This window comes from Camponotus floridanus, unplaced genomic scaffold, assembly GCF_003227725.1.
Source record: "Camponotus floridanus strain SB8 unplaced genomic scaffold, Cflo_v7.5 scaffold20, whole genome shotgun sequence".
Taxonomy (NCBI): domain Eukaryota; kingdom Metazoa; phylum Arthropoda; class Insecta; order Hymenoptera; family Formicidae; genus Camponotus; species Camponotus floridanus.
This window is the reverse complement of record NW_020229326.1, coordinates 1,978,244-2,003,883: the sequence shown is the minus strand read 5'-3', so window position 1 is coordinate 2,003,883 and position 25,640 is coordinate 1,978,244. Positions and strand designations below refer to the sequence as shown.

At 41.6% G+C, this 25,640-nt stretch overlaps 1 protein-coding gene across 11 annotated transcripts in view; it reads left to right on the top strand.

The window, feature by feature from the left end:
- LOC105249939 (protein trachealess) overlaps nucleotides 1-25,640 on the top strand; it is a 74,493-nt gene that overhangs the window by 10,519 nt on the left and 38,334 nt on the right. For 2 of the 11 annotated variants that reach the window (XM_011255744.3, XM_025408279.1), the window contains exons 2-4: nucleotides 6,409-6,441; nucleotides 15,214-15,261; nucleotides 19,785-19,814. In XM_011255744.3, the coding sequence (XP_011254046.1) occupies nucleotides 6,409-6,441; nucleotides 15,214-15,261; nucleotides 19,785-19,814 (111 nt within the window). Of the gene's footprint in view, nucleotides 1-6,408; nucleotides 6,442-11,459; nucleotides 11,656-15,213; nucleotides 15,262-19,784; nucleotides 19,815-25,640 lie in introns of those variants that run through there. The other 9 variants (XM_025408275.1, XM_025408280.1, XM_011255749.3 and 6 more) reach the window with 8 other exon arrangements.

The following is a 25,640-nucleotide window of genomic DNA, read 5'->3' as shown; positions in this document are numbered from 1 at the left end:
ATATAGGTACTGAGATCATATTGGAGATTCGATAAAAATTACATGATATAATGTGGGACGAGAGATTCGTAGCCCGAAGCTAATCGCCGGTGAACCGCCGCGCCGATTGGTATCGTGGCGTTTTTATCGGGGCCCGGGCAACGAAAGACGATTACTCCGGGATCGGTGTCTTTAAGACGCGTTTGCCGACGATACATCCATCCCTCCCTTCCTCCCCTCGCTCTTTCTCCTTTTCCCTCCCTTCGTCCTCTTTCACTGACAGCGATACTCGAGCAATAACTTTTGCCATAAAAATCCTTAAACGAGATAAGAAGCTTGTTAATCGATGCACCGTGAAGGAATAAGCGGGACTCCGGATGAAAACGCCACGTGAATGTAAAGACGGTAAGGACGACAACATACGTAATTTCTCCGATTATGTGCTACGAATGCTTTTATGTACGGTAGAATAGCCTACCGTGAGTTATATTCACGAGACAACGTTATAAACGATTAATCGCACCTCGTGGCTTCTTTCGCACTTGAATGTTTCGCGTTAATATCACAACCCTTTTTTTCTTTGCCAGGCATCAGATTGTTACGTATTCATTGTTAATAAGTTTTACAAATCGTACATATTATTAGCTTTCCGAACTTGGCGTGGAAAAAGAATGAAAAGTTTATCTCTGAATAAAATATACTTCTCGAGACTAATCGATCTATTTCAAGCAAATTTCAAATCCGTGTCAGTGGCAAACATGTCGGAACTGACTCGGGAGACAGCGTTTTCGCAAACGGTTTCAAGACGATACGATTATCTCGCGAAAGAGTAACGAATTTCGATCCGATGCAAATGAGCCGGTTCTGCGAGCGTATCGTAGATCCGCGACGGGGGGCGGGGGGATCCCCCTAAGCCTCGGCCACGCGCGCGTGCACTCACGCACGCACGCACGCACGTACGCATACGCTTAATACGCGCGTGCTCCCGAGCGAGCGAACACCACACGCAGACACTTAGGCGCCACGATTTTCGAACCAATAAATCCAGAGTGTCTCATTACTAAGCTTGTCGCTTTAATTGAAATCTCGTGTTTTTCCAAACGCCTTTTTTGTCAGTCGCGCGACTCCCGAAGCTGCTATTTAAACCCAGACACCTCTCGCCGATATCACCGCGTTACGGACGAGATGCTACGGCATCTTTTGCGCCTGCCTCCTCTTCTTCTTCCTGACCAATTTCCGATTTATGCGTCTCGTCTTTATCTATCACTGATATTCTGAGTCACCAGTTTCGCAAAAGTGTATAGCTCGTAAACAAACTTTTCCAAGGCTAAAACAATTTAGACACATCTCGACGTTCAACACAATTTCAACACAAAGATAATAATTTTAAATTTTTAGCTGATATAATATTTTATATGTTAAAATGTGATAAATATTAGAATTTTTATTTTATTTTACCGCAGACTCCCTGTAACTCAATCGGAACATTTAAATTCTGTATAAACACAATCAATTTTTCTACAAAAATCTACATCAAATATGAATAAATAAAATTATCTAAATACAATCACTCATTATTTTTTTATACGGAAATTTTCACAATTTTTATAGAATTACTTTTGGCATTTTTCACAACATCGCTTTCAAGTTTTTTATATTGTCATATTAAATTTTACAATAGTTGGCAGGTTTTTTAGATCCTGGCTTTTACAATAAATTGTGAAAATATTCAGACCATATCATTATGTTGAAATATTAAATCTACTCAAATTATCCTGTACTTGTGCATTGCGTTTCAATATTTTTTTTACATGTGTCACTTCTATTAAAAATTCTTTTCTTTCGTATACAAATAAAATCAGGCTTAAAAATAAATTTGATAGAAAGATTCATGACGAAATTTGAATAAAAAAATGTAACGAAGCAGCAAAAGCGAGGCTAAGAAACTATTACATATGACGTTTGGAATTTAAAATTAAAACTTGTAATATATGGCCGTGGCTGTGAGAGAATCAATCACGAGTAACAGGTTGAATTTTACAACTCGACAACATAACTCAACGATTTAGCTTTCGTCGGAATTATCCATGGAGGAACGGTAGCATGTAAGACATAATATCCTCTCTCCTCTTACACTCTCTTTATTGCCCGATTCCTTTTTACATGTCGTTGTTTCCGTGCAGCCTTTGAAGTAAAGCAACCTTTAACCTTCGTGATTCTTTTGGCTTGTCCAAACACTCATTCCCCTTTACAACCCGATAATAAACGCGCGAATCGTTAACAAGATATAAATCTTGTCGCGTAAAGCCGCTCATTTTAAATACACGAGCAGCGTATATATAATATATAATCATTATACACTACAAATGTATGAAGAATATTCGCTTCATTATGATCCTTTCTTGATCCTCTCGCAAATATGTAAACAAACGATCACAATGGAAGGATGAGCGGTTCAACTTACGCTCGCGCGAAAAACACGAGGAAAAGTAATTCTAACGAGTCAAACTAACGAGATTGCATCTCGATCGTGATATCTTGGCAATTATCGTAAGATGAAAAAGAGTCGCGCGAGATATCCCTCCCAAATTAGGCGTTATACAAGGGGCGACGTAATGTAGCTAACGTACGCGCGCATTACAAGGCGCGTTTTTTGCCTCGCGTCGTACGCTATTGCACCGCGTTAATTGTAAGTTCGGAACATATCTCGACCGCGCTAAGAAACGCGCATTCCGGTTTTCGTCCAAGACGAAAGAGATCGGTGGAACTCCCCGCGATGGTATACCGGCAAGGACTTTTTCTCTCGTTCCGCTCCTTCTCTCTGCGTCCGCGGACGCAGATGCGCGAATGTAGGGTGTGGTGGTCGGGCTGTCGCCCCGCCACTATTCCACTGGTTCTCTCCTTCTCTCTCTCTCCTTCGTTCCTCTCTCTTTCTCTCTCCTGCTCTCTCTCTTTTTGTATATCCCAGGGCAAGAATGTTCCCGTGTTGGTTCGATTAATCAGTCGTTTTTCGTGTCCCCGCTCTGGGCCAATAGAGGGAGAAAAACTTAACGTATGTGATAATGCGCCAGCTATGCTACCCGCTCGCCGTTCCGCTGGAACGTAGGTCGTGCCTGCATATAGGTATACCGAAACGAGTCGGGACGACGAAGACGACGACGACGACGACGACGACGATGACGACGATGATGACGATGGTGCACTGACCCGCCGGTGCTTCGCTTCGCTTCGCTCCGCTCCGCGCCGCACCAGGGTGCTATCCCGCGAGGGACTCAAACTTTTTTCCCGACAACGACTCGGAGGAGGATACGTAACCATCGAATCGCTCGATTTGTTCATCGGCGAAGTATACCCTTCGCCGACCCAAACTTTCATTTGTCCCTCCGAGACAGAAATTATTGTCTAGATTCGCAGCCGGAGTGAATCTCATAGATTTGAACGATAAAAGGCGCGACGTGTTGAGAATTTTCGTCGATGCGAAAATTATGCGAATCGCGTTATGTAGATTCCGTTGCCCGCGATTGTAATTCAAACGGCACTTTCAACGCGCTCACCATCGGTTTAACGTAATATTTCACGACTTACTGGATTCGGAAGCTTTTCACTCGTGATCCGAATTAAAGTTCCATCGAGTATGACTTACGAAACGGCACTAGCGTCTCCTCTATAAAAAACTTTTCGCTATATTCGACTTCCGTTCGCTAACGCGAAAATGGTGCTTGTTAACGTTCGCTTCCTTACTCACTTGACTCGCTGCGAACGCTGCTTCTCAAACTTGGCGCAACGAGAATTTAAAACGAGAAATGCTTTATGAGAATAAAAACATCAACTTCGCAAAATGACAAATGTCTCTTTTCAACCTTCTCTTTATATCAATGAAATATTTTACACTTTGTTTAATTTAAATTCTGATTATATTTTGTACACAAGTTGGACAGCATTGAAAAATTATAATTAGACGCAAACACAACATTACCTATCAATTATATTTTCAAAATTTAAAACGTGTACAACAGATAGTCTAAAGAAAAAGCTAGTTAGCGATCGTTTCGTAGGCCAAGGAGCGTTCTTTATCAGTGTTGCCGAAAACCAGCGCGCGGATCAGAAAGCGAAAGACCATCGCAATGCCCGGGATAGACATTTCGCACAGCCGGTGTATCCAAAGTTTAACTTTACACCGAGGGGAGAGAGGGAGCGGCCGTTCGACGTGATCGCACCATGTGTGTGAGCCTGCCCCCGGTCCACGTATTATGACTACTTGTAGAGCACGTTTGCGGTCCCTCGTTGTGCGAACGAACCGGAGGAAGCTTCCCCGCGCGCTTCTTGGCGACCTTAGCGACACATGGCGCGACGAAGGCGGATGAGAGGCCCCGACTCGCCTCAGAATCTTTCCAACTCGTTCGTCCTATCTCGCGAAATGCGGGAAACACCCCGCGTGAGAAATTTCCTCTCTAATATCGTATCCGGGAAGATTTGTGGCAGACGGAGAAAAAGTCCCCCCCGATTGTATTTCCCGCTCGAAATGTCTCCTATCCTATACTTTTCGCGGCGGAAAAATATTCGCGAAAAGACTCGAAGCGGTAATATCTCGCGTCACGATATCCGAGTTACATTTGCATTCCGCCTGCACGATCGTTTAGAGCGGGTTCGCGTTAATAAAATCTCAACACCTGGCAGGTTTCATTGGCTACATTACACGCACAAATCTCGAGACGCACCCTTTAATTTCCTGCACGCGATGACGAGGATAAACGGGATTGACTATAATGACCGTTAACTTACTGCTAGGTGGTTTTAAGTACACGCGCGCTCCAATGTTATGTGTGTGCTTAAGTAACACGGCTAATTATGACAGGGCGAGTCGATACTTTGCGGCAACGCAGTGCGTGGTTCTAATTCAATTTCTTTTTACCGCTATATGATTGAAAAATTAAAAATTAGTACGACTAAGCGATAGAAATTTATGGCGCTATTTATCTAGCTGATTATTTCATTCATCATAATTATGTAGAAGGAACTGATTATATGTAAAGAGACTATTTATTGCCTTTTGTACAAGCAGAATATGTATTTGATTTGTAGTTTGCCAATTTTATTGATAAATATGTCGTGATAAAATTTGAATTCTAATAAAATTAACATCGTATTCTCTTCCTCCCTCCGCTTTTCCACGTGCCACGACGATAACGTAAAGGCAGACGAGAGTGAAAGAGCGATTTGGTGACATCAAAGTTTAATAAGCACCCATAAGCCGATCCAACCTGCGGTACGCGCGGCTAAAACTCGTCGAGCAATAAAAGCAGTAATAAAGCGTTCGTCTTTCTCACGTTCCAGCACGCGGGTGGAGGAAGAGGAGCTAGGGTGGCAAGAGAGAGAGGGAAGGCAGAGAGAAACCGTAGCACGCTCGCTGGCTCGCTCGCACGGTGGTTAGAAAGGTTAGAAGGGCGGGAACGCATTAGCGGTGGAAGGTGGCGGCGCTCATAGAGACGTCCGGTCGCCCAATTACTCCCGCATTAAATCAATGTTCCTCCACCCCCGACCGGCCGACCATACCGCCATCCCGGTAATAAACCCTGGCCGACATATCTGCACGACTTACGGGCTCATCCCTCCGGTGTCGCTCACGACCCTCGACTCGCCCGCTTGGCCCGGGGAGACATCGCCGGAATGCGCGTTCTGTCGTAATATTTGGCTTTAAATCATGTCGCGTTGACAGGCCCCACTTTTGCGCGCGTCCTTTTCCTTCTGATTCATCAGATCTCGCTAGCCGCGAGAAACTCGGTCCCTCGATCCTCGGTCGACGTCCGTTGGGGTTCGTGACTTTTTAACGCGATGCCACGAGATATCGCGGCGCTTCAAAGTTTCATCGCGATAATCTAATTTGAAACTCTCGTCTCATTCAATATGCGACCGATCGGTCCATCTTGGTGGATAAAGTTTACGAGTCTTATTTTATTTTATTTTATTTTATTTCTTATTTTTTTGGACAAATTTATGGCATTCAAGAAAGAAGAATAAAAAGGAGCCCGGAGCTGGAACGTGGCACCATTCAACCGCAAGATTAGGTTCGCGCGCAATTTACGACGGCTAAGATCTTATTCCTAGCCGAGCTTTCATATAAAAGCTTTTTCCTGTAAGCTGCGACACGGGATTTGGATTCCGGGGTAAAGCATAAGAGGGGCAATGCCGATCGCGCACCGCGACGAATTAGTAATACTTGTACAAGTATCAACTGGATAGGCTAGAGAAACGATGTCGCAAAAATATTATATGTATCACGAAAAGCGATAGACGCGCATCTGACTAAAAAATTCTAATAGGAAACGAATTAAAGTTTAAAAATAAATTATTTCAAAAAGAAAATTAATTGAATTTAACTGTTAGTATAATGTTGAAATAAACTAAGGAAATTTTTTTTTCTGCTTTTAGATATCGAGATGACGCGCTCTGCTGGACAGAGAGGTAAGAAATTTTATTACAATCGTATTATGTATATATTTGTGTATGCGTGTGATTTGTTGTTTCGCTCGATGTAAATTAATGAGCGAAAGCTTGGAATTTTTATTTATTGATAAGCGGATGGCATGTGTTACGCGAATCTAGCGATACTAATAATACAAGGCAAAATTACACGGAAAGAAACGGATTTCTTTCGATAAACGGAGGCTAAGGATATAAAAGATCTCGCTCCGGTGAGGTGATTGATACAGAGAGATCGACGTCGCGACGCAATTCCATTGTTCAAAGCGAGCGCACGCAGAAGCAACGAGCGAGGCATCGAGGTTCTTACCTAACGATATAAATCAACTCTCGAGTGACGAACGAACACAGCCGGCACACGAAGCCGTTCCGTGGACCACCATACATATATACACACCCACACACGTATACGTGCACACGCATACTGGACCGAAACTGTACGAAAACGGCGACTTTTAAACGAAATACACTTTGTGTAAGCTACTCGCTTTAAATTTACGTTCTCTTTCAAGAGAAATTCTATTTTAAAAATTCCATTTTAAAATCGGTTCTATTATTTTAAAAATTCCCTTCAAAATTGAAAAGAAAAATATTTTCTACTATTTTAAAAATCCATTTAAAATTGAAAAGAAAAATATTTGATGTAAACAACGAGAAGATGTTAGTTGGTTACGACAGTGTTTATCGCGATCTGTGAGTATTCAAACTCTTATGCGTAATCACGTTGCGCGAAGAAAAGTATAATTAATGATGGCGACGCTAGAGCCGAACGCGCGATATCGCTGTAATTAACTCTAAGCGATTTCACACTAATTGCAAACAACATAACCGCCGATTAATAACACGTTATCGCTCTCCTGCCATCGCGTCTGTGTATTCTCCTTCTCTGTCTCTCGCGAATCTCCAAGAGACGTCACTCGTAATCGTCCCGTATGAAAAATCTCGCGCCATCATTGAACGACGAAATTAATGAGACATCTTTGGCGCATTATGCGTCATTACGAGTATAAATTAATACCGCGGAAGATACATTTAGGTGAATGTTGAATGATATCGAGAGAAATTTGTAGAAATAATTATATCAACTAAACGTTCGACGATGATTTAAAAAAACGCGTCTTCTCTTCGCGATATAAATTATATTTAAAATCGACGATTATTAAGCAGGGGCGATTGATCAATAAAGAAAAGAAGCACTATGATAAAAAATGCATAAGGGTTATCTGAGAAACTCGTCCGAAGCAGGTTGATAATTATTGAAGTATCGATTAAATGCTCCGTTCGCCTTGATTGATCAGCATTTATATCGTGGGTACATCCACCTCGTCGGTTCCCTACAATTTTAAACCTGGTGCCCCATCCTACCCGAATGTCCATCGCGGGCTCTTAAGACGTAATATGCCCGTTTTCGTGCCTACTAAGAGCGCCGTTAAAAGAACGAAATGTTAATTATATTATTCATAATCGCTAAGATTATCAAGGTGCTTTTTTTCTATATCAACCGTACAGTATAATTGATACGCGATCGAAAAATTATCGTAATAACAACGGATGATCTCATCGAAATTTCGCGGATGAAAAGCTTCATTGGTTCGCGAAGTTCGATTTCCACGTCCGCTCAAATTCGCACTCGTCGCTTCACGACATCGCGCAACGTCGATGGCTGGCGCGAGTTCACGATACCCTTAAAGAATCGCGGTCCGTGCATTTTTTTGCCGACAGCCGCGATTTAACTGGATGTCGTTACTACGTTGTCGGGCATTGTTGTCGCGGTCCCCGTTTCGTTGATCGGTTTACCCCCTTACTTCCAACCGCGGAGATTCGCCCTCCCTCCTCTCCTTGCCGCATCCTTCGCACAACATTGCCCGTTCGCCGATCCGATCCGCCGATCCTATATTTATTGTATCGAGGAGACCAGAGCCGCCGCATTCCACGCGCATGCGCCGCCCGTAATGAGCGGTCTCCAGTCCTGTCTGTCTTTCCGTCCGTCTATCCGGAGGACCGGTCGACCGGTCGCCCTCCATGCCCCCTACTTGGTCCCTTCTCGTGAGATCTCCCTTCCCTCCCCCCCGCATTCGTCCCCCCGTTCACCTTTCTCCACCGTTTCAGCCCGCTATTCTTCGCTCGCTTGGCTCCCTCGCTATTTGATCTCGCCACTGTCGACCGGGACGTTCGTCTACATCCAGATACACGCGCATCAAATTGTACCTTTCTTGCGAGATTGATTCTTTCTTTTTAATTCTCCCGATCGGAGCAGTGTTAATGGGAATGTCGCGATCTTGTATTTTGGAAAATCAATGGACAGCTCCTTTTCGTCATCATCGATCGTATCAAATTCTATTAAGCCACCAAATATTCACGAAAAACGATATAGTTGCACTTATTTAGCGCATAGTTGTAATAACGTAGCACTATTAAACTAAAGGATATAAAAAGTAAAAGTGTTTTGCATCGCCTTAAGTAGTAACTTGACTGACTGGAAGACATCGCCGTCTTTAGTCTTGCTACACTTGATACCGTCAACTTACGCAAAAACGTTTCTTATTCAATCGACTCGAGATTTCTCGTTTGAAGAAAAATCAGTATCTATGTTAATACAAAAATTTCCTTCCAATTTTTACGCTTTCAATAAACCTTGAAAATAATTTCCATTTTAACGCATGTCGCAATGAAATATGGTAAAGTAACTTTCGTAAAACTTGAACTCGCGAAATGACGAGGAGAGTTTATTGACATTTGAAACGTTTTTGGGGCAAAAATTTTAAATTCTCTAAACGAGTCACAGAAATGGTTACATATGCGTGTAAAGTAACGGTAACAAACTTTAAATGAATAGATTTTTGTGAGAACCTAAAAGAACTAAAATGTTTTTATATTTTATGTTTTCTAGCATAAAATAAAACAGTTGCGAAAAATTTTTAAGCTCTAATATACGCATATGTACGCAAGTATTTCGATCTAGAGATATTAAATAAAACACATTGCATAATTTGTTGGAAAGAAAAATTCTTGAATAAAAATCTAATTTTTAAAAATTCTAAATAATAGTGAAAATATTGAAATAAATTGCATTATATTGAATCATGTAAAGTGTCTATAATAAAATATCTATATAATAAGATATTTATTGACATAAATATTTTATTATATAGATATTTTATTATAAATACTTTACATGATTTAATGTAAGATCTGAAGTATATATTTTATATGCATTACATTATATATACACGATAATTAAAAATGAGTCACTATTATAAAGATAAACGAGCAATTAATTTTACGAGAAATTAATAATAAATAATTGTATAAATCTTTACTTACCCAGGGTTACTCCGTCGTTGCCTGACGCCTCCCCAAGTCTTCTCTTCCTCTCTTATTTAGTCGTTGTTGCTCCCTCATGGCATTTACACAGTCACTCGCGAAAACTGAATTAATTACGATTAGTACAATAATATCACGCGACACTTTGCGTGACACTCCCGACATTAATGACGTACGCACACATGTGACGCGCATTTTATTACGATTATTTAAAACCTTACGAAAAATATGCGTCTATACGCGAAATACGATTATATTTTTTAATTAAGCGTGTCGTTTAATTTAAATTGCATCTACATTTTATTAATCACAGGAAAGTGTACAAATAACATTGCCTTTGTTTCGATATTGCGCGAATCAAATTAAAGACTAATTAAAACGCGATAAAGCAACAGAAAGTACACAATCGAAATCATATATTGCAAATATAATAATTTCTAATATATACATTCGACGAAATATACGTATTATTAATATAGACGCGATATATTAGTCGCAAATAAGTACGTATTATTAATCGATATATCGCGTCTTTTCATTAGTTGCATCAAATAGCCATTACCGCGATACATCATATTTATCGTAAGAATTAATAAATTGGATGGGCTAACTATCGTTAATCGTAATAATTATGAGGAGTAATAACGTGTCGAGACGTAATATTACGTCACAAGTAGCTCGCGTCGCTACCTCTTCGTTCGACTTTCGCCGCACGAATGATCGCAAGGTGACCGCGTGTAAGCAATAGCGCGCTGTGTGTCGCACAATACGAACGTCGTTCGTCGTGTTATAGTTGATTCGGCGTTATCACATATTTGACGCGTTGTAAAGTGAGTGAGGGTGAAATATTCTGTTTCTTGAATTTCTAAATAATAAATTATTGTGTTTATATTTCACTATTTCTCGTTACTTGAAATACTCGATTTGTATTATTGCAAAGTTTCAACTCGAAAATTATAACATTAAATTACATGTAAATCGAGGAAAAATTTTAATTTTCTTACGAGATGTATTTACTATTCAAGTATCGTTAAACATCATTTATCATTTTTTGTGATCGCGTTTCTTTTTCTCTTTCCTTTTCACAATCAGAATAATAGGAAACTTTCTCACTTTTTACAATTAGATCAATAGCCTCATCACACGATAAAGAGTATATAAAAAATATATCGTTTATCGCGCAGAAATTAATCATTGTGTGGATTAATAATCGTCAATGATAAAGAAATAAAATAAAATAATTATAAAAATAAAATAAAATATAATAATTATAAGAAATGTTATCATGGTTATGGAATTCGACGCAGGTCGATTTTACAACGTACGGCACGCTATTGTTTATATAACCACACGTGTGTTATATACGTACGTACCTATCTACCTTGACCGTGATCTCTCATTCATCGGCGCGATTTGAAGTGAGAAGGTTGTGACGCGAGATGATCCGTATATCGAAATGTGATTTAAAATTCTCTTTAAAAATTACGATTAATAATTATCAGTTCGTACAGTTAACGTATCATGACGATAACTATAAGTGATAATATTGACTGTTTACTTTGTAAGATTAACATATTGAACGTGTTTATAATATAGAAATTCCATCGTGTTTTTCCGTCAGTCTATTGCATTTTAATTAACTCGATTCGCGAAATATCGCGTAGTTTTAGTAAGTCGTAGTTTTCGCTGTTTAATAAAGTGCGCGTCGCGCGTGATTAATGTCGGGAGTGTCGTTCAAAGTGTCGCGCGATATTCTGCTGATCGTAATTAATCGGGTTTTTGCGAGTGATGGATGAAAAAGCAAAAGGGTGAAGAGACTCCCTTTCAAAGGAGACTTGGAGAGGCGTTGGACAATGGCGATGCAACTGCAAGGTGAGGACATGTGCAGTTTATAAGATATTTATTATTGCTTGCTTGTAAAATTATAATAACTCATTTCGCTCATCTCCGCTCCAATAATTTTAAGTGCTTTCATAATGAAACGCATGTGTAAAAGATTTCAAATTTTATGTCGTGGTATTTAAAATTATTTTTCCCTAATGACGATTGCATCTTTTGATATAAAACATATATAAAGAGTGAGATCGCCAAATATTTTTAATTGTACATATATGGAAATATTTTCGACTATTGGCAAATTTTAAATTTCCGCTTCGAAAATGCTCCGAACTTTAACGAGGTACGAGAGGGAAGTCTGTTACACGGGGAGAGAGATGAAGCGGTGAACGAGACAGGTCCTCTCGGAGTAGATGAGATTGATGTTTTATGCCAAATTAAACGATAGCATCTCGCGTACCGCCTCGTAGAGACCAGTCTTCGTTCCACTGCCATTTTCGGAAAACCGCATTTTACACCGACTTAGCCGACAAAAAGCGTGTATAATTGCGCACAATGCGGCAGATAGCCCGACAAAAATCCGAGACATCGTTTAATAGCGCGCGCGAACTTTGGAATCAACGGCGCGACAGCGGGCCGAAAAAACGGCGATGGTGCGCGATGGTCCGTGATTCTAATGTCGCGGCTAAACTAAACGCGTGACAAAACACGGCGGATTTACACGGCATCGGGCGAACGACAAGGTATACACACCTAGCGTTCTAGTATAGTCTTGGCGCGCTAAAGCGGAATGCTTTGAGCGGATCCGATACCTATTAAGATCGTAGAAAACGGATCTGCTTCGAAGTTGCCTAGTCAGGACGATCCTTCCCGCCGATTCGCCACGCATTTTTAGCGCCAACGGTACAAAACGCTCCGCGTTAGTCGCGCCGCATACCTAGCTACGCGTCCGACACATCGAATTACATCACCGGTAGCGATGTAGTTGATTCGTGCGCTCGTGATAATTCGCGGCGAGAAGCTTTGAAACTGTAACGATTTTGATAATACACGTCGTAATAACGATTTTAATGATACAGGATGTTTTTAAATGCGTGCGAAAATATTTGAGAGGTCATTTCTTGGATAATTTCTTGAAGAGAGATTTATACACATCAATAAAGTGACAGTTTTCAAATTCAAAAAGATATTAAAGATTTGAAAAAAAATGAGAAGAATATACTTTGACAGAAACAAAATTAAACACATTGTTATAAACTTTTTTGTTCGCACATGTTTAGAAATACTCTGTATATTAAGATGCCTTAATTGGAATAAAAATGATCCATTATACTGCGATCCATAGATGAATGATAGAGAAGGAATGAAAACAAAACAGCCGATATGCGAAGAGAGGCAACATTTGTCATTAATACACATCATAATAACGATTGTAATGAGAGATATACAGGATGTTTCTAAATGCGTGCGAAAATATTCGAGAGGTCATTCCTTGGGTAATTTCTTGAAGAAAGATTTATACATATCAATATCTCAAGTGACAGTTTTTAAATTCAAAAGTATGTTAAAGATTTAAAAAAAAATGAAAAGACTATATTTTGACAGAAACAAAATTTAATTAAAGGCATTGTTATAAACTTTTCTTTCGCACATGTTTAAAAATACCCTGTATATTAAAATATCTTAATTGGAATAAAAACTGCGATCCGCAGTAGATGAATGATAGAGAAGGAATGAAAACAGAACAGCCGATGTGCGAAGAGAGGCGAACGTTCATCGTTACGTACGCATGTACTTTGTGGTCACCCGTGAGGCTCTCATTCAACCGGTGGCTCGACTCGCTCACTCGTTCGTTCATTCATACGCGAGGAACGCGATTTGAATCGATAAGCAAAACTCGGAAGCGTATCCTTCCCTCTGCCTGAATCCGCTCTTGACCTCCGATGCGGCAAAAATCTTCATTTTTGCTCTTTTCATTACGAGGCACAAGATAATTAATATTAATATTCTCCCAACGAATATAATATTAATAATAACACTATAATAATGTTAATATCCGTACATTATTGTAAAATACTTGACATCATGATTCTCTCGTAGTTTTGACACAAGATGGAACGAAAAATGTTTGAAATTTAAATTTTTAAGATTGAAATCTCTCGTACGTTTGTTTCTATTCGCGCAAAATGGAGAAAGCGTCGTAAGGGTATAATCCCATTAGGCTTTAATCGATGATCCCCTCCACTGTTCAACGCAACGTTGGCTAGGGTCGAGGGATAAGGTTGCGGCGGTGAAAATAGATACGCAAGCTACCGCGGAGATACGGCGTTTTATTGGCGTCGCGGGGTTCCAAATCTCACAATCGGTCAAATGAAGACAGAGCGTTCCGCTTCAGTCTGGCGATGTAAAGTCTCAACTGTCCCATATAGATTGCATTTTGTACATATAAATATATTTACTCTAGAAAACTCATTTATATAGAGCATAGTACAACACCTTTGGGATGATTCTTCGAAGAAATATCGCTAAAATCGAGCTCTTGTTAATTACCTCAGTTATTATATTTATTGTGAAAGCTGGATAATTTGATGAAAAAATATATCATTACATTCAACAATTATAAGAGCATTTTGTAATTGATTAAATTTATTTATCGTTAAAGTGACTTCTCTCAACTTGTTTTATTTCAGTCTCTCGACTTATTTTTTCACGAAGAATCATCTTTTTATCGGGATTATTATATCACTCGTTATATTTAATCTCTTTTACAATGCTAAATATCCTTAAAAAAATAACCAATCAACCGTACAAATAATTAAAAGTACGATTTCTGTTCGCCCTGTTTTTGCTCTATCGACTTTACCATTTCCCTTCCCACAAGTAATTTCGTTCGTGAGAGAGTACTCTTGTCGATAAATAAAAAAGAAGGCTGTTAATCCACATATTCGCCCTGCAAAGCGCGTAGCATTACATTGGCGAGAAAGGCACGCGCAGCGAAGATCACGAGCTGGTGGGGATGATGTTTCGGGGTTGACGGGGGTGGAACCCTCGAAGCGAGCACGAGGCCAACACGCGCCGATGACACTTACGCACACGTTCTCAAGACCGGCCGCCGCGCGGGCGTTTCTTCGCCACTTTCGCTATGCGTGTTGGTCATCATTTCGGAGTTGTTTCGCAAATCGCGCGACGAGCATAGAACCCTTTTTAGTTACGCATTGCACGGATCGTTGAGCATCGTCGTTCAAAGAACTTCTAGTGAATTGGTGACACGTTGTGTTTAAAGGAGGATCTCATCTATTTATAAACATTATTATTTTTAATATATGAATGTGATGAAAGCGATCGACGTATATAAGGATTTAGGAAAATACTCATATGCATATCACGAAATTGCAAAAGTGACTCGTAGCAGGAAAAGAGATTAAGTTTACTTTCGGTAAAACTCGACAGAAAGTTAGATTTGAAAAAGCCTCAGAGATTCATTAGTGTACGCAAAATGTGGCAATCGACCGACCTATGCGCCTCGTATAACCATCCCGCGTTTATGCAGCTGCGGATGAATAGTAACGAATTTCATTCGTGGTTTCATTCTAGGAAACCGTCCATGGACGACGTCGGAAATCCTACCTCCGTCAACGCACGGTGAGTACATTCTTAGTCCCCGATTCGCGCTTTACGAATTCGCGTGCCGATCTTTTATCTTCCGTATGTTTTTTTTTTTTTTTTAAATAACGTAATTATAAAAATGTAAACACATGCGATAATGTGTAATGTCTTCGATATTTTGAGGCGGAAATGAACGGAACTGGGCTGAATATCCTAGACATTGCACGTGTTTGCATTTTTAATAATAATTACGTTATTCAACATGTATGTCAGATTGATTTAGCGGTCATTAGAGGCGCCTCCCATAATATAAAGGCATATTACGAACGCAGCGAAAAAGCTTCGCATCGAGCATCATGATGATGTTCCTTCGGCATTATTATCATTATTATCGGACGATTACATTTTGACGATGTTACAAGCGCTCGTAACGTTAGTTAATACCCGACACTCGGAATGTCCAAAGTGGCGGAGCGATTTCGTAGGTAAAACCTTCCCGGCTAAATCTTATCGACTACGATCTACCCTTCGTCCTCTCGATCGAGAGCAGCCTATCTGCCGCCGTAACAATTGAACCCGTAATAGAATCACATTTATTCTTATTACCCGACGAGGTCAACCGACCAGCGAAACCTCGAGACCTTCTCCCATCCAACTTCAGATCGGCTCTCCTAAGCCATTCCACGACCTGCGTTATTTTTCCCCCGAGCACTCCGCGTCTTCTCGAGTAGTCCTACGCGTTTTCATGGTCCGTTTTTGTTTATCCTCGCGATTTCTTAACGCAAAACAGTCGAATCCGCTAAACGAAGAGAGGTGCAAAAGGAAAGAAACAAAAATTGAATATACCGTTTTAAGACTAGAGAGGAGAAAAATAAAGCTGTGTCATCGAGATAAGTGGCGACGAGATGTAATCAACACCGCGGTTTTGTTAGCCGACGATCCGACGTATTTAATATGTATAACCATGACTCACACACCACCCACCTATGTCGCGTGAAGAATCTACCATTTCGTATCTTGCTCTCCATCTCGTGATATACCTTGGAAGTTAAACTGCAAGGCCATCAAAGTCTTTAACCGGGTTATAGAGATGCCGCTTTCGAGATAAATGCCAGAATTTTAGCATAAAAATTTTTTCAACTCAACTTTGCGCGAGCTGTCTTTCTCTCTTACTATTCTTCTCATCTTCCTCTTCTTCTTCTACAAGATGAGTTAAAATATAAAATATAAATATGATGGTAGTTTCTTTCTCGCGTATAAGATGGAGGGTAATAAAAGAGCGAATCATCGCCAAGACGAAAACGCGATGCTAAAGGATGGTAGGCGTTACAAGGTGCATGTCACTAAAATAACCGATGCTTCGGGCGACAATGTTTCAGTCGTGATACATTCTCTCCAGCCACCGTGCAGCCTTGCATCCGATGAGTGCGAAATTTTCGCGAGAGCAAAAACATGTGCAATTTATTGAATGCGTGAAAATAATTTCTGTATAAATACTCTCAATATTCGTATATTGCTAAGGGTTCAGACTAAAATCTATATTTCATGCTAAAATTCCATTTATAATTTTTTACATATAATGCAGAAAAACATACATTTGGAGAGATGACAAATATAAATAAAATGTGCAATATACATGTACATTAAAATATGCAATATTTAAAACATATAGAATTCTGTCTTGAACCTTGTCATTCACATTTTACATAACTTACGCTCTTTTCCTTTAAACCGCGCAAGTCTGTAAAATAAGGAATGAAATTTTGCGGATGTTTGCGATTTCGTCTTTCGGGAAGAGTTCGATGAGCGGTCGAGCCTGTCGCGTTGCCAGGAGAGAGGAGAGAGAGACTCCTTCTGTACCACCATTAATATTAATGCATTCCGCCGCGTTCTCGGCGTATTGTACTCGCGTCGACGACGGCGTCCAACAATATCGCTCTCGCGTTTCTGTAAGTGACACTCTCTACGCTCGTGTCTCTCTTCTCCGTACGACCGGACAAACCGCAGCCGGAACGGAACGGAGTTTTGTCCGCTCTATGGAGGGAGCTGAATATTCACGTCGACCGATAAATAAAATTCAAAGGAGGAAAGAGCGAAACAACGAGCATTTTTCCTCTTTGGTCGTAGAGAGAAGAAACTTTTCTTTCTCGAGTCTTCTTTTCCGAGAGAAAGAGAGAGAGAGAGAGAGAGAGAGAGAGAGAGAGAGAGAGAGAGAGAGAGAGAGAAGGTCGCATTGTCGCATTGTCGCACGATTTCCTTCCATCTTACGAAACCGCGTCGACAATGCGTGTTTCTACGTCTCTTGCCGCCACTCGATCCAACCTTAACGCCGGAATTTGCCGCTCTTGTTTCGCCACTGCCGCTGTAAAGGAACCATTATCTCGATCTCCGATGTGAGAGAAAGTTATTTCCCGCTGTTTATATTTTCTACGTTTGCTAATTTCACTTACAAGAAGGCACAAATTATGAAGCAAGCATTCACTTTGATGCTCGTTTCTATTAATTAAATACGCGATTTTATCGATGACGCGGGGAGTTTTAAGCGTGCATCTCTCACGTATCGCGCGTAAAGAAACTTGTCGGGACGAAAAGTCGGATTTGACAGATTCTAATTATTTATTTCGAAAATGTAAACACAAGCGAGCGATATTTCTCGAGCGAATGTGGTGCACGGAGGAGCGAGATTTCGAAGAGAGATACACCCGGGAGTCATAAGTATAGCCACAGGACGCCTGCTCTTTCTCGCAAATCCTTTTCTCCCCATCAGCCGATACAAAGAGAGGATCACGCGGATATTCGGATCTGATATCTATCATGGTGAATTATTACGTCGTCGGAAAGTTGCTAAAAGCTACATGATTTAATGGTCGAACAGGTTCTCTCCCTTCCTTCTCCCAGAAAAGCCTGCACACGTTACGTATACGCGATATATGCAAACATACGAAGTATTTCGCGTATTTCGATCCATGTGCTCGAGAAGTGACAGACGCGACGTTATAATTACAAGAACGTAAACATGTAAGCGCGCGCGCGTGATCCGGAACGGTCCCACTCGGTATTCTTCCGGTTCTTCCGGGGAACGATCGAACGAGCGGCGGGCAGGGAACAGAAACAGGTTGGTCGAGTTTTAAGCAGTCCGAAGACGTATCGCAAATTAGAAGAACGTGCGTCCGGCGACGTACACGTGGCGCCTGTGCCGCAACGTCGAAATTTCTGCGCGCTGCCCGCGCGGAATCCCTAATAAGTCAGCAGCGGCTAGACACAGAGGTACTCGCGTATTCGCATGCGGGTTGCTCGCGGTCGTGGAGATGGAGCGACGTCACGGATACGTGGGATTCCTCTCGAGCAGCTGGATCACGTGCAGCGGCGGGACGTGAGGCTAACTTAAATGCGAATCAGGAACTTGCGACGCCGCGCGACGCCGCGCGGATTTCGAACCAGCGCTCACGTTTGCTCGATTTCGATTGTTTTTCGTTGTCGCGCCGCCTGCCTCTCTTCACTCGCCGCCTTCGTCGCTGTCCAATTCACTTAGTCGGAGCACCTATCCACCTCGAGCGGCTGAACCCATCCGACTGGGATGCTGTCGAGGCGACGAAAACACATTTCCGACTGTCGGAACTTTATACGCGCCAAATCTCTCTGAATTTTTATCCTTTATCGATTTACAGTTTTTTTTTCATTTTTTTTTATCGCGTACGCATATTTATCGCATCTTGTAAAGTTATTTTGATGATTCGCGATTCACCGAAATCGATCGTTACTTTTTCGCGTAACGAGAGCGGGACGAAATGCCGCGCGACGAAAAATTTCACAACGCAAAACCTGGGGGAGTAACAATAGGTATTTTCATTAGTCGAATGGTTCGGTCCAACGGTAGATATTCGATTCGCTTTTTATCGCATCGCGCTCCGCATTCCGGACCGCGTAGTCGCTTCGTCGAACGGCATCGGAAAAACGCTGGCAAAGCCGACTCTTCGATCTTCAATGTCGGAAGAACCCCCCCCCCCCCCGGCTTAAAAATAAATAGCATCGTGAATATACTCTCGGCCGAATGTGGCCGAGTTGTCGCGTATCCCGGAATTTCGTCGGAAACGAGAAAGGGCGAAACCTTCGCCTTAAACATGATTCTGAAGCTCGCTCGCAAAGTAAGCGCGCGGCGGTTGTCTTATCTAATCTCAATATAATTGCGAGCGCGCACGTCATATAAAATAGCTTATTATACTATGGAAAAGTTGATTCGGGGGACTATATAATACGGGGTCTTGGAAATTAGCCTTACCCGTCCGCCTATCTCTCCTACAATGGTGATGATTATGTCTACTTATAGGTATAACTACCTACGCGTGCGCCAAAAAAAGAATCGCCCGTCTACCGTCCGAAATGATCCTCGCGGTCCTGCCTTCGTCGCCCTCCCCCGCCCCCCCCCTCACCCCTTCCCCGTCCGATGAGCTTGTCGAAACTAGTTTATGCAACGGGTTCGGGAACCAATGACCTCTCCGCCGCGTATAGTTGTACGATACCTACGGTGTATAGTGATGAAGCTTGTTTATGTGTTACAGATTTGAGGAGAGGCACTACGCTTTCGAAAGGTACGCTCTCAATTCTTTACTCAAAATGCATGCCGCTTTTCTTTCTCGTTGTTGGTTGGTCTTATTTCTTACGTGAAAGAATCCGTTTCACGCCGAAAAGAAGGCAAGATGCTCGACGATAAGTGGAGTCGAATGATTACGTGCGAAGATTCTCGCGCGCATGTACGAAGTCCTCTTTCGAGACGGAACTGTCGCTTGAAAACGCAAAACGCTAACGCGAAATGTAAGCGTAATCGACGCGCGCGATTCTTTCGCAGTTATACATAATACATACGTGTTATTATCGCGTATGCGCCCTATAATAACGACACTTTCCCGTGGCGGGCAAATGATTGAATAAATGTTATTCGAATGTGACGAAACACATGCGATTATGTAAAAGCTATACCGAGCGCGGCGCCGAATTGCAAAGCAGCAGTTTCGGGCTGTCGAACGCGCGGTCTCTCTAGCGCTCGTTGCATTATAAATGCAATACCGGGCCCGACCGTGTGCTTTTGTTTCCCGTATGATTACCGAGCGCCTCGTTCTCGCCTTATGTGGATCCTTTGGCGTGGAGCCTTTAAACTCGAAGCGTTTATCGCGCAGCTGAAAGGGCGAGTCGAGGATCATTCGCGTCTTCGAGACTCGAGGAGGACTCGTCGCGAACTTTGCTCGTCTTTTTTTTCTTTCTTTCCCGTCGATACGTTTGACTTCTTTACATATCGCTCCTTTTAATCATCCCGGATCGACACGGTCGATGGCGTTTTATTGACGCGGCGAGCTTCCTTATTACAGAAAATAGGAATGCAACTTATGGAGCGTCAGGAGGGTACGAGCGATATATATAGAGTTCAATGCTCGGTTCAGCTCGGCACAATTCCACCGACGCCCTACGACCGTCTTAAAAGGCGTTTTAAATCGCCGTGTCGTGAAAGAATCCCATAGAGATGCGGCGTATAAAGGCATTCCGCCAACCCTCCCCCCTACCTTTCTTTTTTCTTTTCTCATCAACGTTCGGCGCATCGATCTATCCCGTTTGAGCATTTTTTTCTCGTCCGATTCACTGCGCCTCTTCGTAGAGCGCATTATTGGTTTTTTTTCCCGAGTGATTTATATATTAGTTTCTCTTCATCAGTGATGTAATTTACACCTTTCGCCCTCCGATTCCTCCGCGCAAACGTTCGCCTTCTTGGAAATTTGCGATTCCATCAAATCGTGTATATCCCGCGAAACTTTAATAATAGAAACGAGAGAACACACTATATTTGAGGATTGCCATGCGACAAGTGTGGGCTCTCCTACTCATTTATTCCATAAATCTGACGATAAATAACCGACATATTGGGGGGGCGTTCGCGTGGCCCCGGATCCCGCTTATCGTATCCCGCAAATGCGCCGGAACGCATTTAAAATGTATTGAACTGTCACGGAGCAGTGGTTTTTCGGATTTTTACATTTTTCATCGGCGCTCGCAGTGCAGGCCCGCGTGGATTAGTGAGTTATTGTTGTTCTAAGTGTGTCGGTCAAAGGGAGTGAACCCCAAGCTCCGCCGCAGTAATCCTGACCATAACGGCTCTCGCACCCCACAAAAAACCTCCACGCTCCTTCTCTTTTTCTCCCCCCTTCAAGCCACCCCCATCTCCCGAATCCCGTGCCAAATAGCCGTTGTTTGCTGACGCGTCCGTTGAATTTCGCAGTCGCAATTCTCGCGGCTAATAAATAACAATTAAATCTATCCGTCGTGAAATCGATCGATATCGAAGAATTAAATCGTTCGTTGTCGATGTTTCGATTTCCTTCTTCCGGAATATCTAATGGAAAAAATTGGCGAAACGATTGAGGCGAAGGTAAAACGACTTTAAGGACATTGGAGCAATTTGATGTTATAGAAAAGGCGATACGTTGCGGTGAAGAGGCGACAGATATTGACCTTTGAGTTTGCGCCTCATTTTCATAGATACACGTTTGCGTGGCGTTTATGGTGGCACGCTTTCGCACGCGAGAATACTTTTAATATACACATGTTTTCCGCATTGTTTTTCTATTATTTTTAAAAAGTTGAGGGAAATTTGTGTAACGCGAAAGAAAATGTGTTTCCGTCATTTGATATTCATCGAGTAAAAAAGACTTATCGCGAAATTATGTGAATCGACCGAGGAAAATAAAGCCTGCGAAGAGTTGGCCCGTTGCAAGATTCTTACCTCTGGATTAAACTCGTGATATTAATGGGCGCGGCAGGACAATTCACCCCAATTAATTCCGACGTGCGAGGGAGGAAGCGAGACGGGATCTTATACGGGATCAACTAAGACCGGCGGCATCCCTAATCTGCATCGGCAGATTGCTCTGAGAATTGACACCGAGAATTTTCTTCCCGCCCTTCGAAGTGGCAACATTTGACGTCTCATCTTGAATCAAACCCTCGACCATCGTGTCTTATAGCGTCTCCTTTTACCGCAAGATACAAACTCGATGCATATATTACGCCGGTTTAATTGGAAAGCGTTCCCCGAACAACTCGAGCATAACAATAGGCAAAGGTATATATCTCTTCCTAGCAATTTTTATCACCGGAAACGAATTTGCTAGTTTATATCTGTCATCATATTAAACTAATCATCGCGAGAATGTAAATCTGTCATCGCTGAGTTAAGAGCGCAAAAAATGAAATAGAAAAAATAAATAACCACTTTTATATTTTTTTTCTTCAAATATCAAACAACTACTCGGCAATAAGGCATCACAGATGTAATTATAGTCAGTATGATAGTAGATACTCTCGAGAGTCTTGACGGTATAAAAGTATACTATAGAATTGTAAATATATGGAAATGCTTTCTCGAGCTTTTGAATAGTGCGACAAGAAGAGAAAGAACTCGCCGTTTAAATTACGTATTTAAGACGCGAGAACGAGATGCGTCGTGGATGCTTTCAAACGTCTTAGTTGCGATAGAAAGAGAGAAAGAGAAAGAGAGAGAGAGAGATTGCATTTTTGTTCTGTATTTACTCATCAAAAATATGCAGAGAGATGATATTTTTGTCTCTCGCCTTTTGAATAAAAGAATGCTATTTCGATAAAAAAAACTAGAAAAGTGTTCGAGCGAAAACAACCCTCTTTTATCTGATCCAATGTGCTCACAGGCATTCCAAACATTTCGTTTAATTAGCACCCTGCGTTTTTTTCGCAGCTCATAAAAGGGAAAGAATCGGCCGATGTGCACGTGATAGTCTTAGAGAGAGGGAAAAAATTTCCAGTCGTTTCACGATAATTAAAAATGTTGCAATAAAAGGAAAAGGATTCTTTAATTCGCAATAATTTGTATATATTGTCCGTGACTAATATTTATATCTTTTTTTCTACCAGTCGATTACATATTGTATCTCCATTTTAAATTTTACAATTAATCGTTATTGATGTATTAATTTGAAATATTTGTCGTTTGCGCTAACTTTTGATACTCGAACGGTCGAAATTTTGCGAATGTGTTTATGAGAATTAAAGTAAAATCAAAGATAGATAACTTTATAAAGTTATCGCTTTTCGTTTCTCTCTTGAAAAAAAAGAAAGACACATATATCCTGGAACAAGCGACGGTGATATAAATCTTACTTAGGGTCGGGATACATATGCGCTACAGGAGGAGGAACAGTTATTCATAAGCAACGGACCGTAAATTATAGAATACAGTGTTACATCACTGAATTATTGAAAATATCAATAAATATCAGGTTAACGCGAATTCGTATATTTTGTATCGCCACGATACTGCTTGTGTGTCTCATGTTAGCTCAAGGATTTCGATTGATATTTTCCGCGCAAGTCAAATGTGTGAGATTTTACGAAATGTAAATTTCATTTTGATTCACGTAAAAATGTTGAATGACACGTTGATGTCGGAGTATTAATCAAATAGAGAAATGTCATTATGAGAAACGTTGTTCGCGCGGCAATCTTGTAAAACATTATTCCAACTAAACTGTCATAAACGGGAGGAAATGAAAAGAGCTGCTTAATAGCTTATGTATGCAAATTCCGCGCAGCAGATTGCGCCGAGTGCTCTCGAGTGAGAGAAATGACGGTAGTCGAGAAAGCGGTCGAAAGGGTGACTGTCGCCCGTACCTACTTACCCTCGAGAAGTTCTTCTTCGCGACAAACGGAGTTTCAACAATGGGGACAAGAGAACGTAAATGATCGATAGCGAGTCTTACAATTATACCTATCGGTTTACGATATTTCAGACAGCAAACCAAATTTAAATTAAATTTATTAATTTACGCTAATTTTTCAATTAATATTTTCAAAAGTAAAGATATGAGATTCTTCCCATTTTTTTTACCCGCGATAATTACACGCGAATGAAGCAAGAGCGGGAGACAAAATAAGTAAAAAATAATTACAAGATAGCGAGTTATATCGGGAGACTGTTGCGGATCGCGATTATCAGAGGCGCGCGATCTAAATTCGAGAAGCATAATTAAAGCGGAGTCGGTGTCCCCCGCGGAATATTCCCGTAGGAGAAAGAGAAGATCGCTCCTCGATCCGACTTCTTGATCCAATTATCGCGTCCGAATTATCCGAGCTTCCTTGCCGTTAACCCCTCAATCCCACCGCATCGGTTTAAGTCAGTCTCATCTTAAACAATTCCATTTGCATAGCAAATAATCAAACAAGTTTCTTTGACATTTAAATTAGGGGAAAGAATATAACAGATCGCGTAAAGTTGCGGCGCTGCCTATAATTTCCGAAGGACGTCAACTAACCGAGCATAATTCGTCATTTACATTTCCATCGTTCCAAGAAAGAATCTAAAACGAGAGACATATATACATGTATGAGGACGATACGTCATTTTGTCATTCGCTTTTACATTTTCTCATTATTTCAAAAATTCCGCGCTTCCGGTAAAACTTTGGATCGCGCTGAAGATACCTCGAAGCTTGCATCAAATTCAGTCTGGATTTTGAAACGCGACGCGCAGAAGGAGAAGAACTCTCCCCGTAATTTCGATACAATTGAATGTTGATCCGCGTAGCTGAGCGGACATTCTTATGTATGAAATTCACGTGCAACGCGGACGGAAAATATCGGTGCGAGCTGCCGGTCAGCCATCACATATAGATATTATTGTTATTGCACTTCTTGAAACGCGGGTGGTCGTAGGTGGTGTGGTGTGTGTGTGCGAGCGGGGGATGCGCGCTTTCGGGGTGAGCGAACGAACGAGACTCCGCAGGGCCGTGGGGGTGAAGGGTCGAGGCGTCATTATGCAAAGGAGATGGTCAGTTCGGTAATCCCGGGATCCCAATGGCCACGGAGGTTGTCGCATTCCGGACATCTTGCGGAATTGTTTCTGCAAGATTGTCCGCGAATAATGGACGGGCCAGAGCCAGTCGCGCATCAAAGTCTGATGGATGTTTGGCTTTATTGAAAAGAACGTCGTACATCAAGCAAGGTCGCCGTCTGGACCGCGATACAAGCAACGTAGCGGGTGAGCCTGGTGGGCGTTCAATTTGGAAGCGGATGTTTCAAAAGTGAATAAATACGCAAAGATTTTACGCGCATAAAGCGGACATTGAACTGTACTATCGAGCATTCGCGCATTATCTTTGGTCTCGAAGCTTTCCGACTTAACTTAAGGCGTATACGGTCGTAAAAGAGCCGCTACGGTGTCACTTATGGAGGATCATTCTCCTCTTGTCTCTTTCTTTCCTTCTTGGTCCCTCGCTGGAGCGTTATTCAGCCTTGCGGACGAGCGGACTTTGAGGAGATCGGTGCATTTCGTGTGTATATATCGCAAAGTCGTATCCGTAAGACGTGGATGAATCATTTATCGAGTCTATAACATCCAA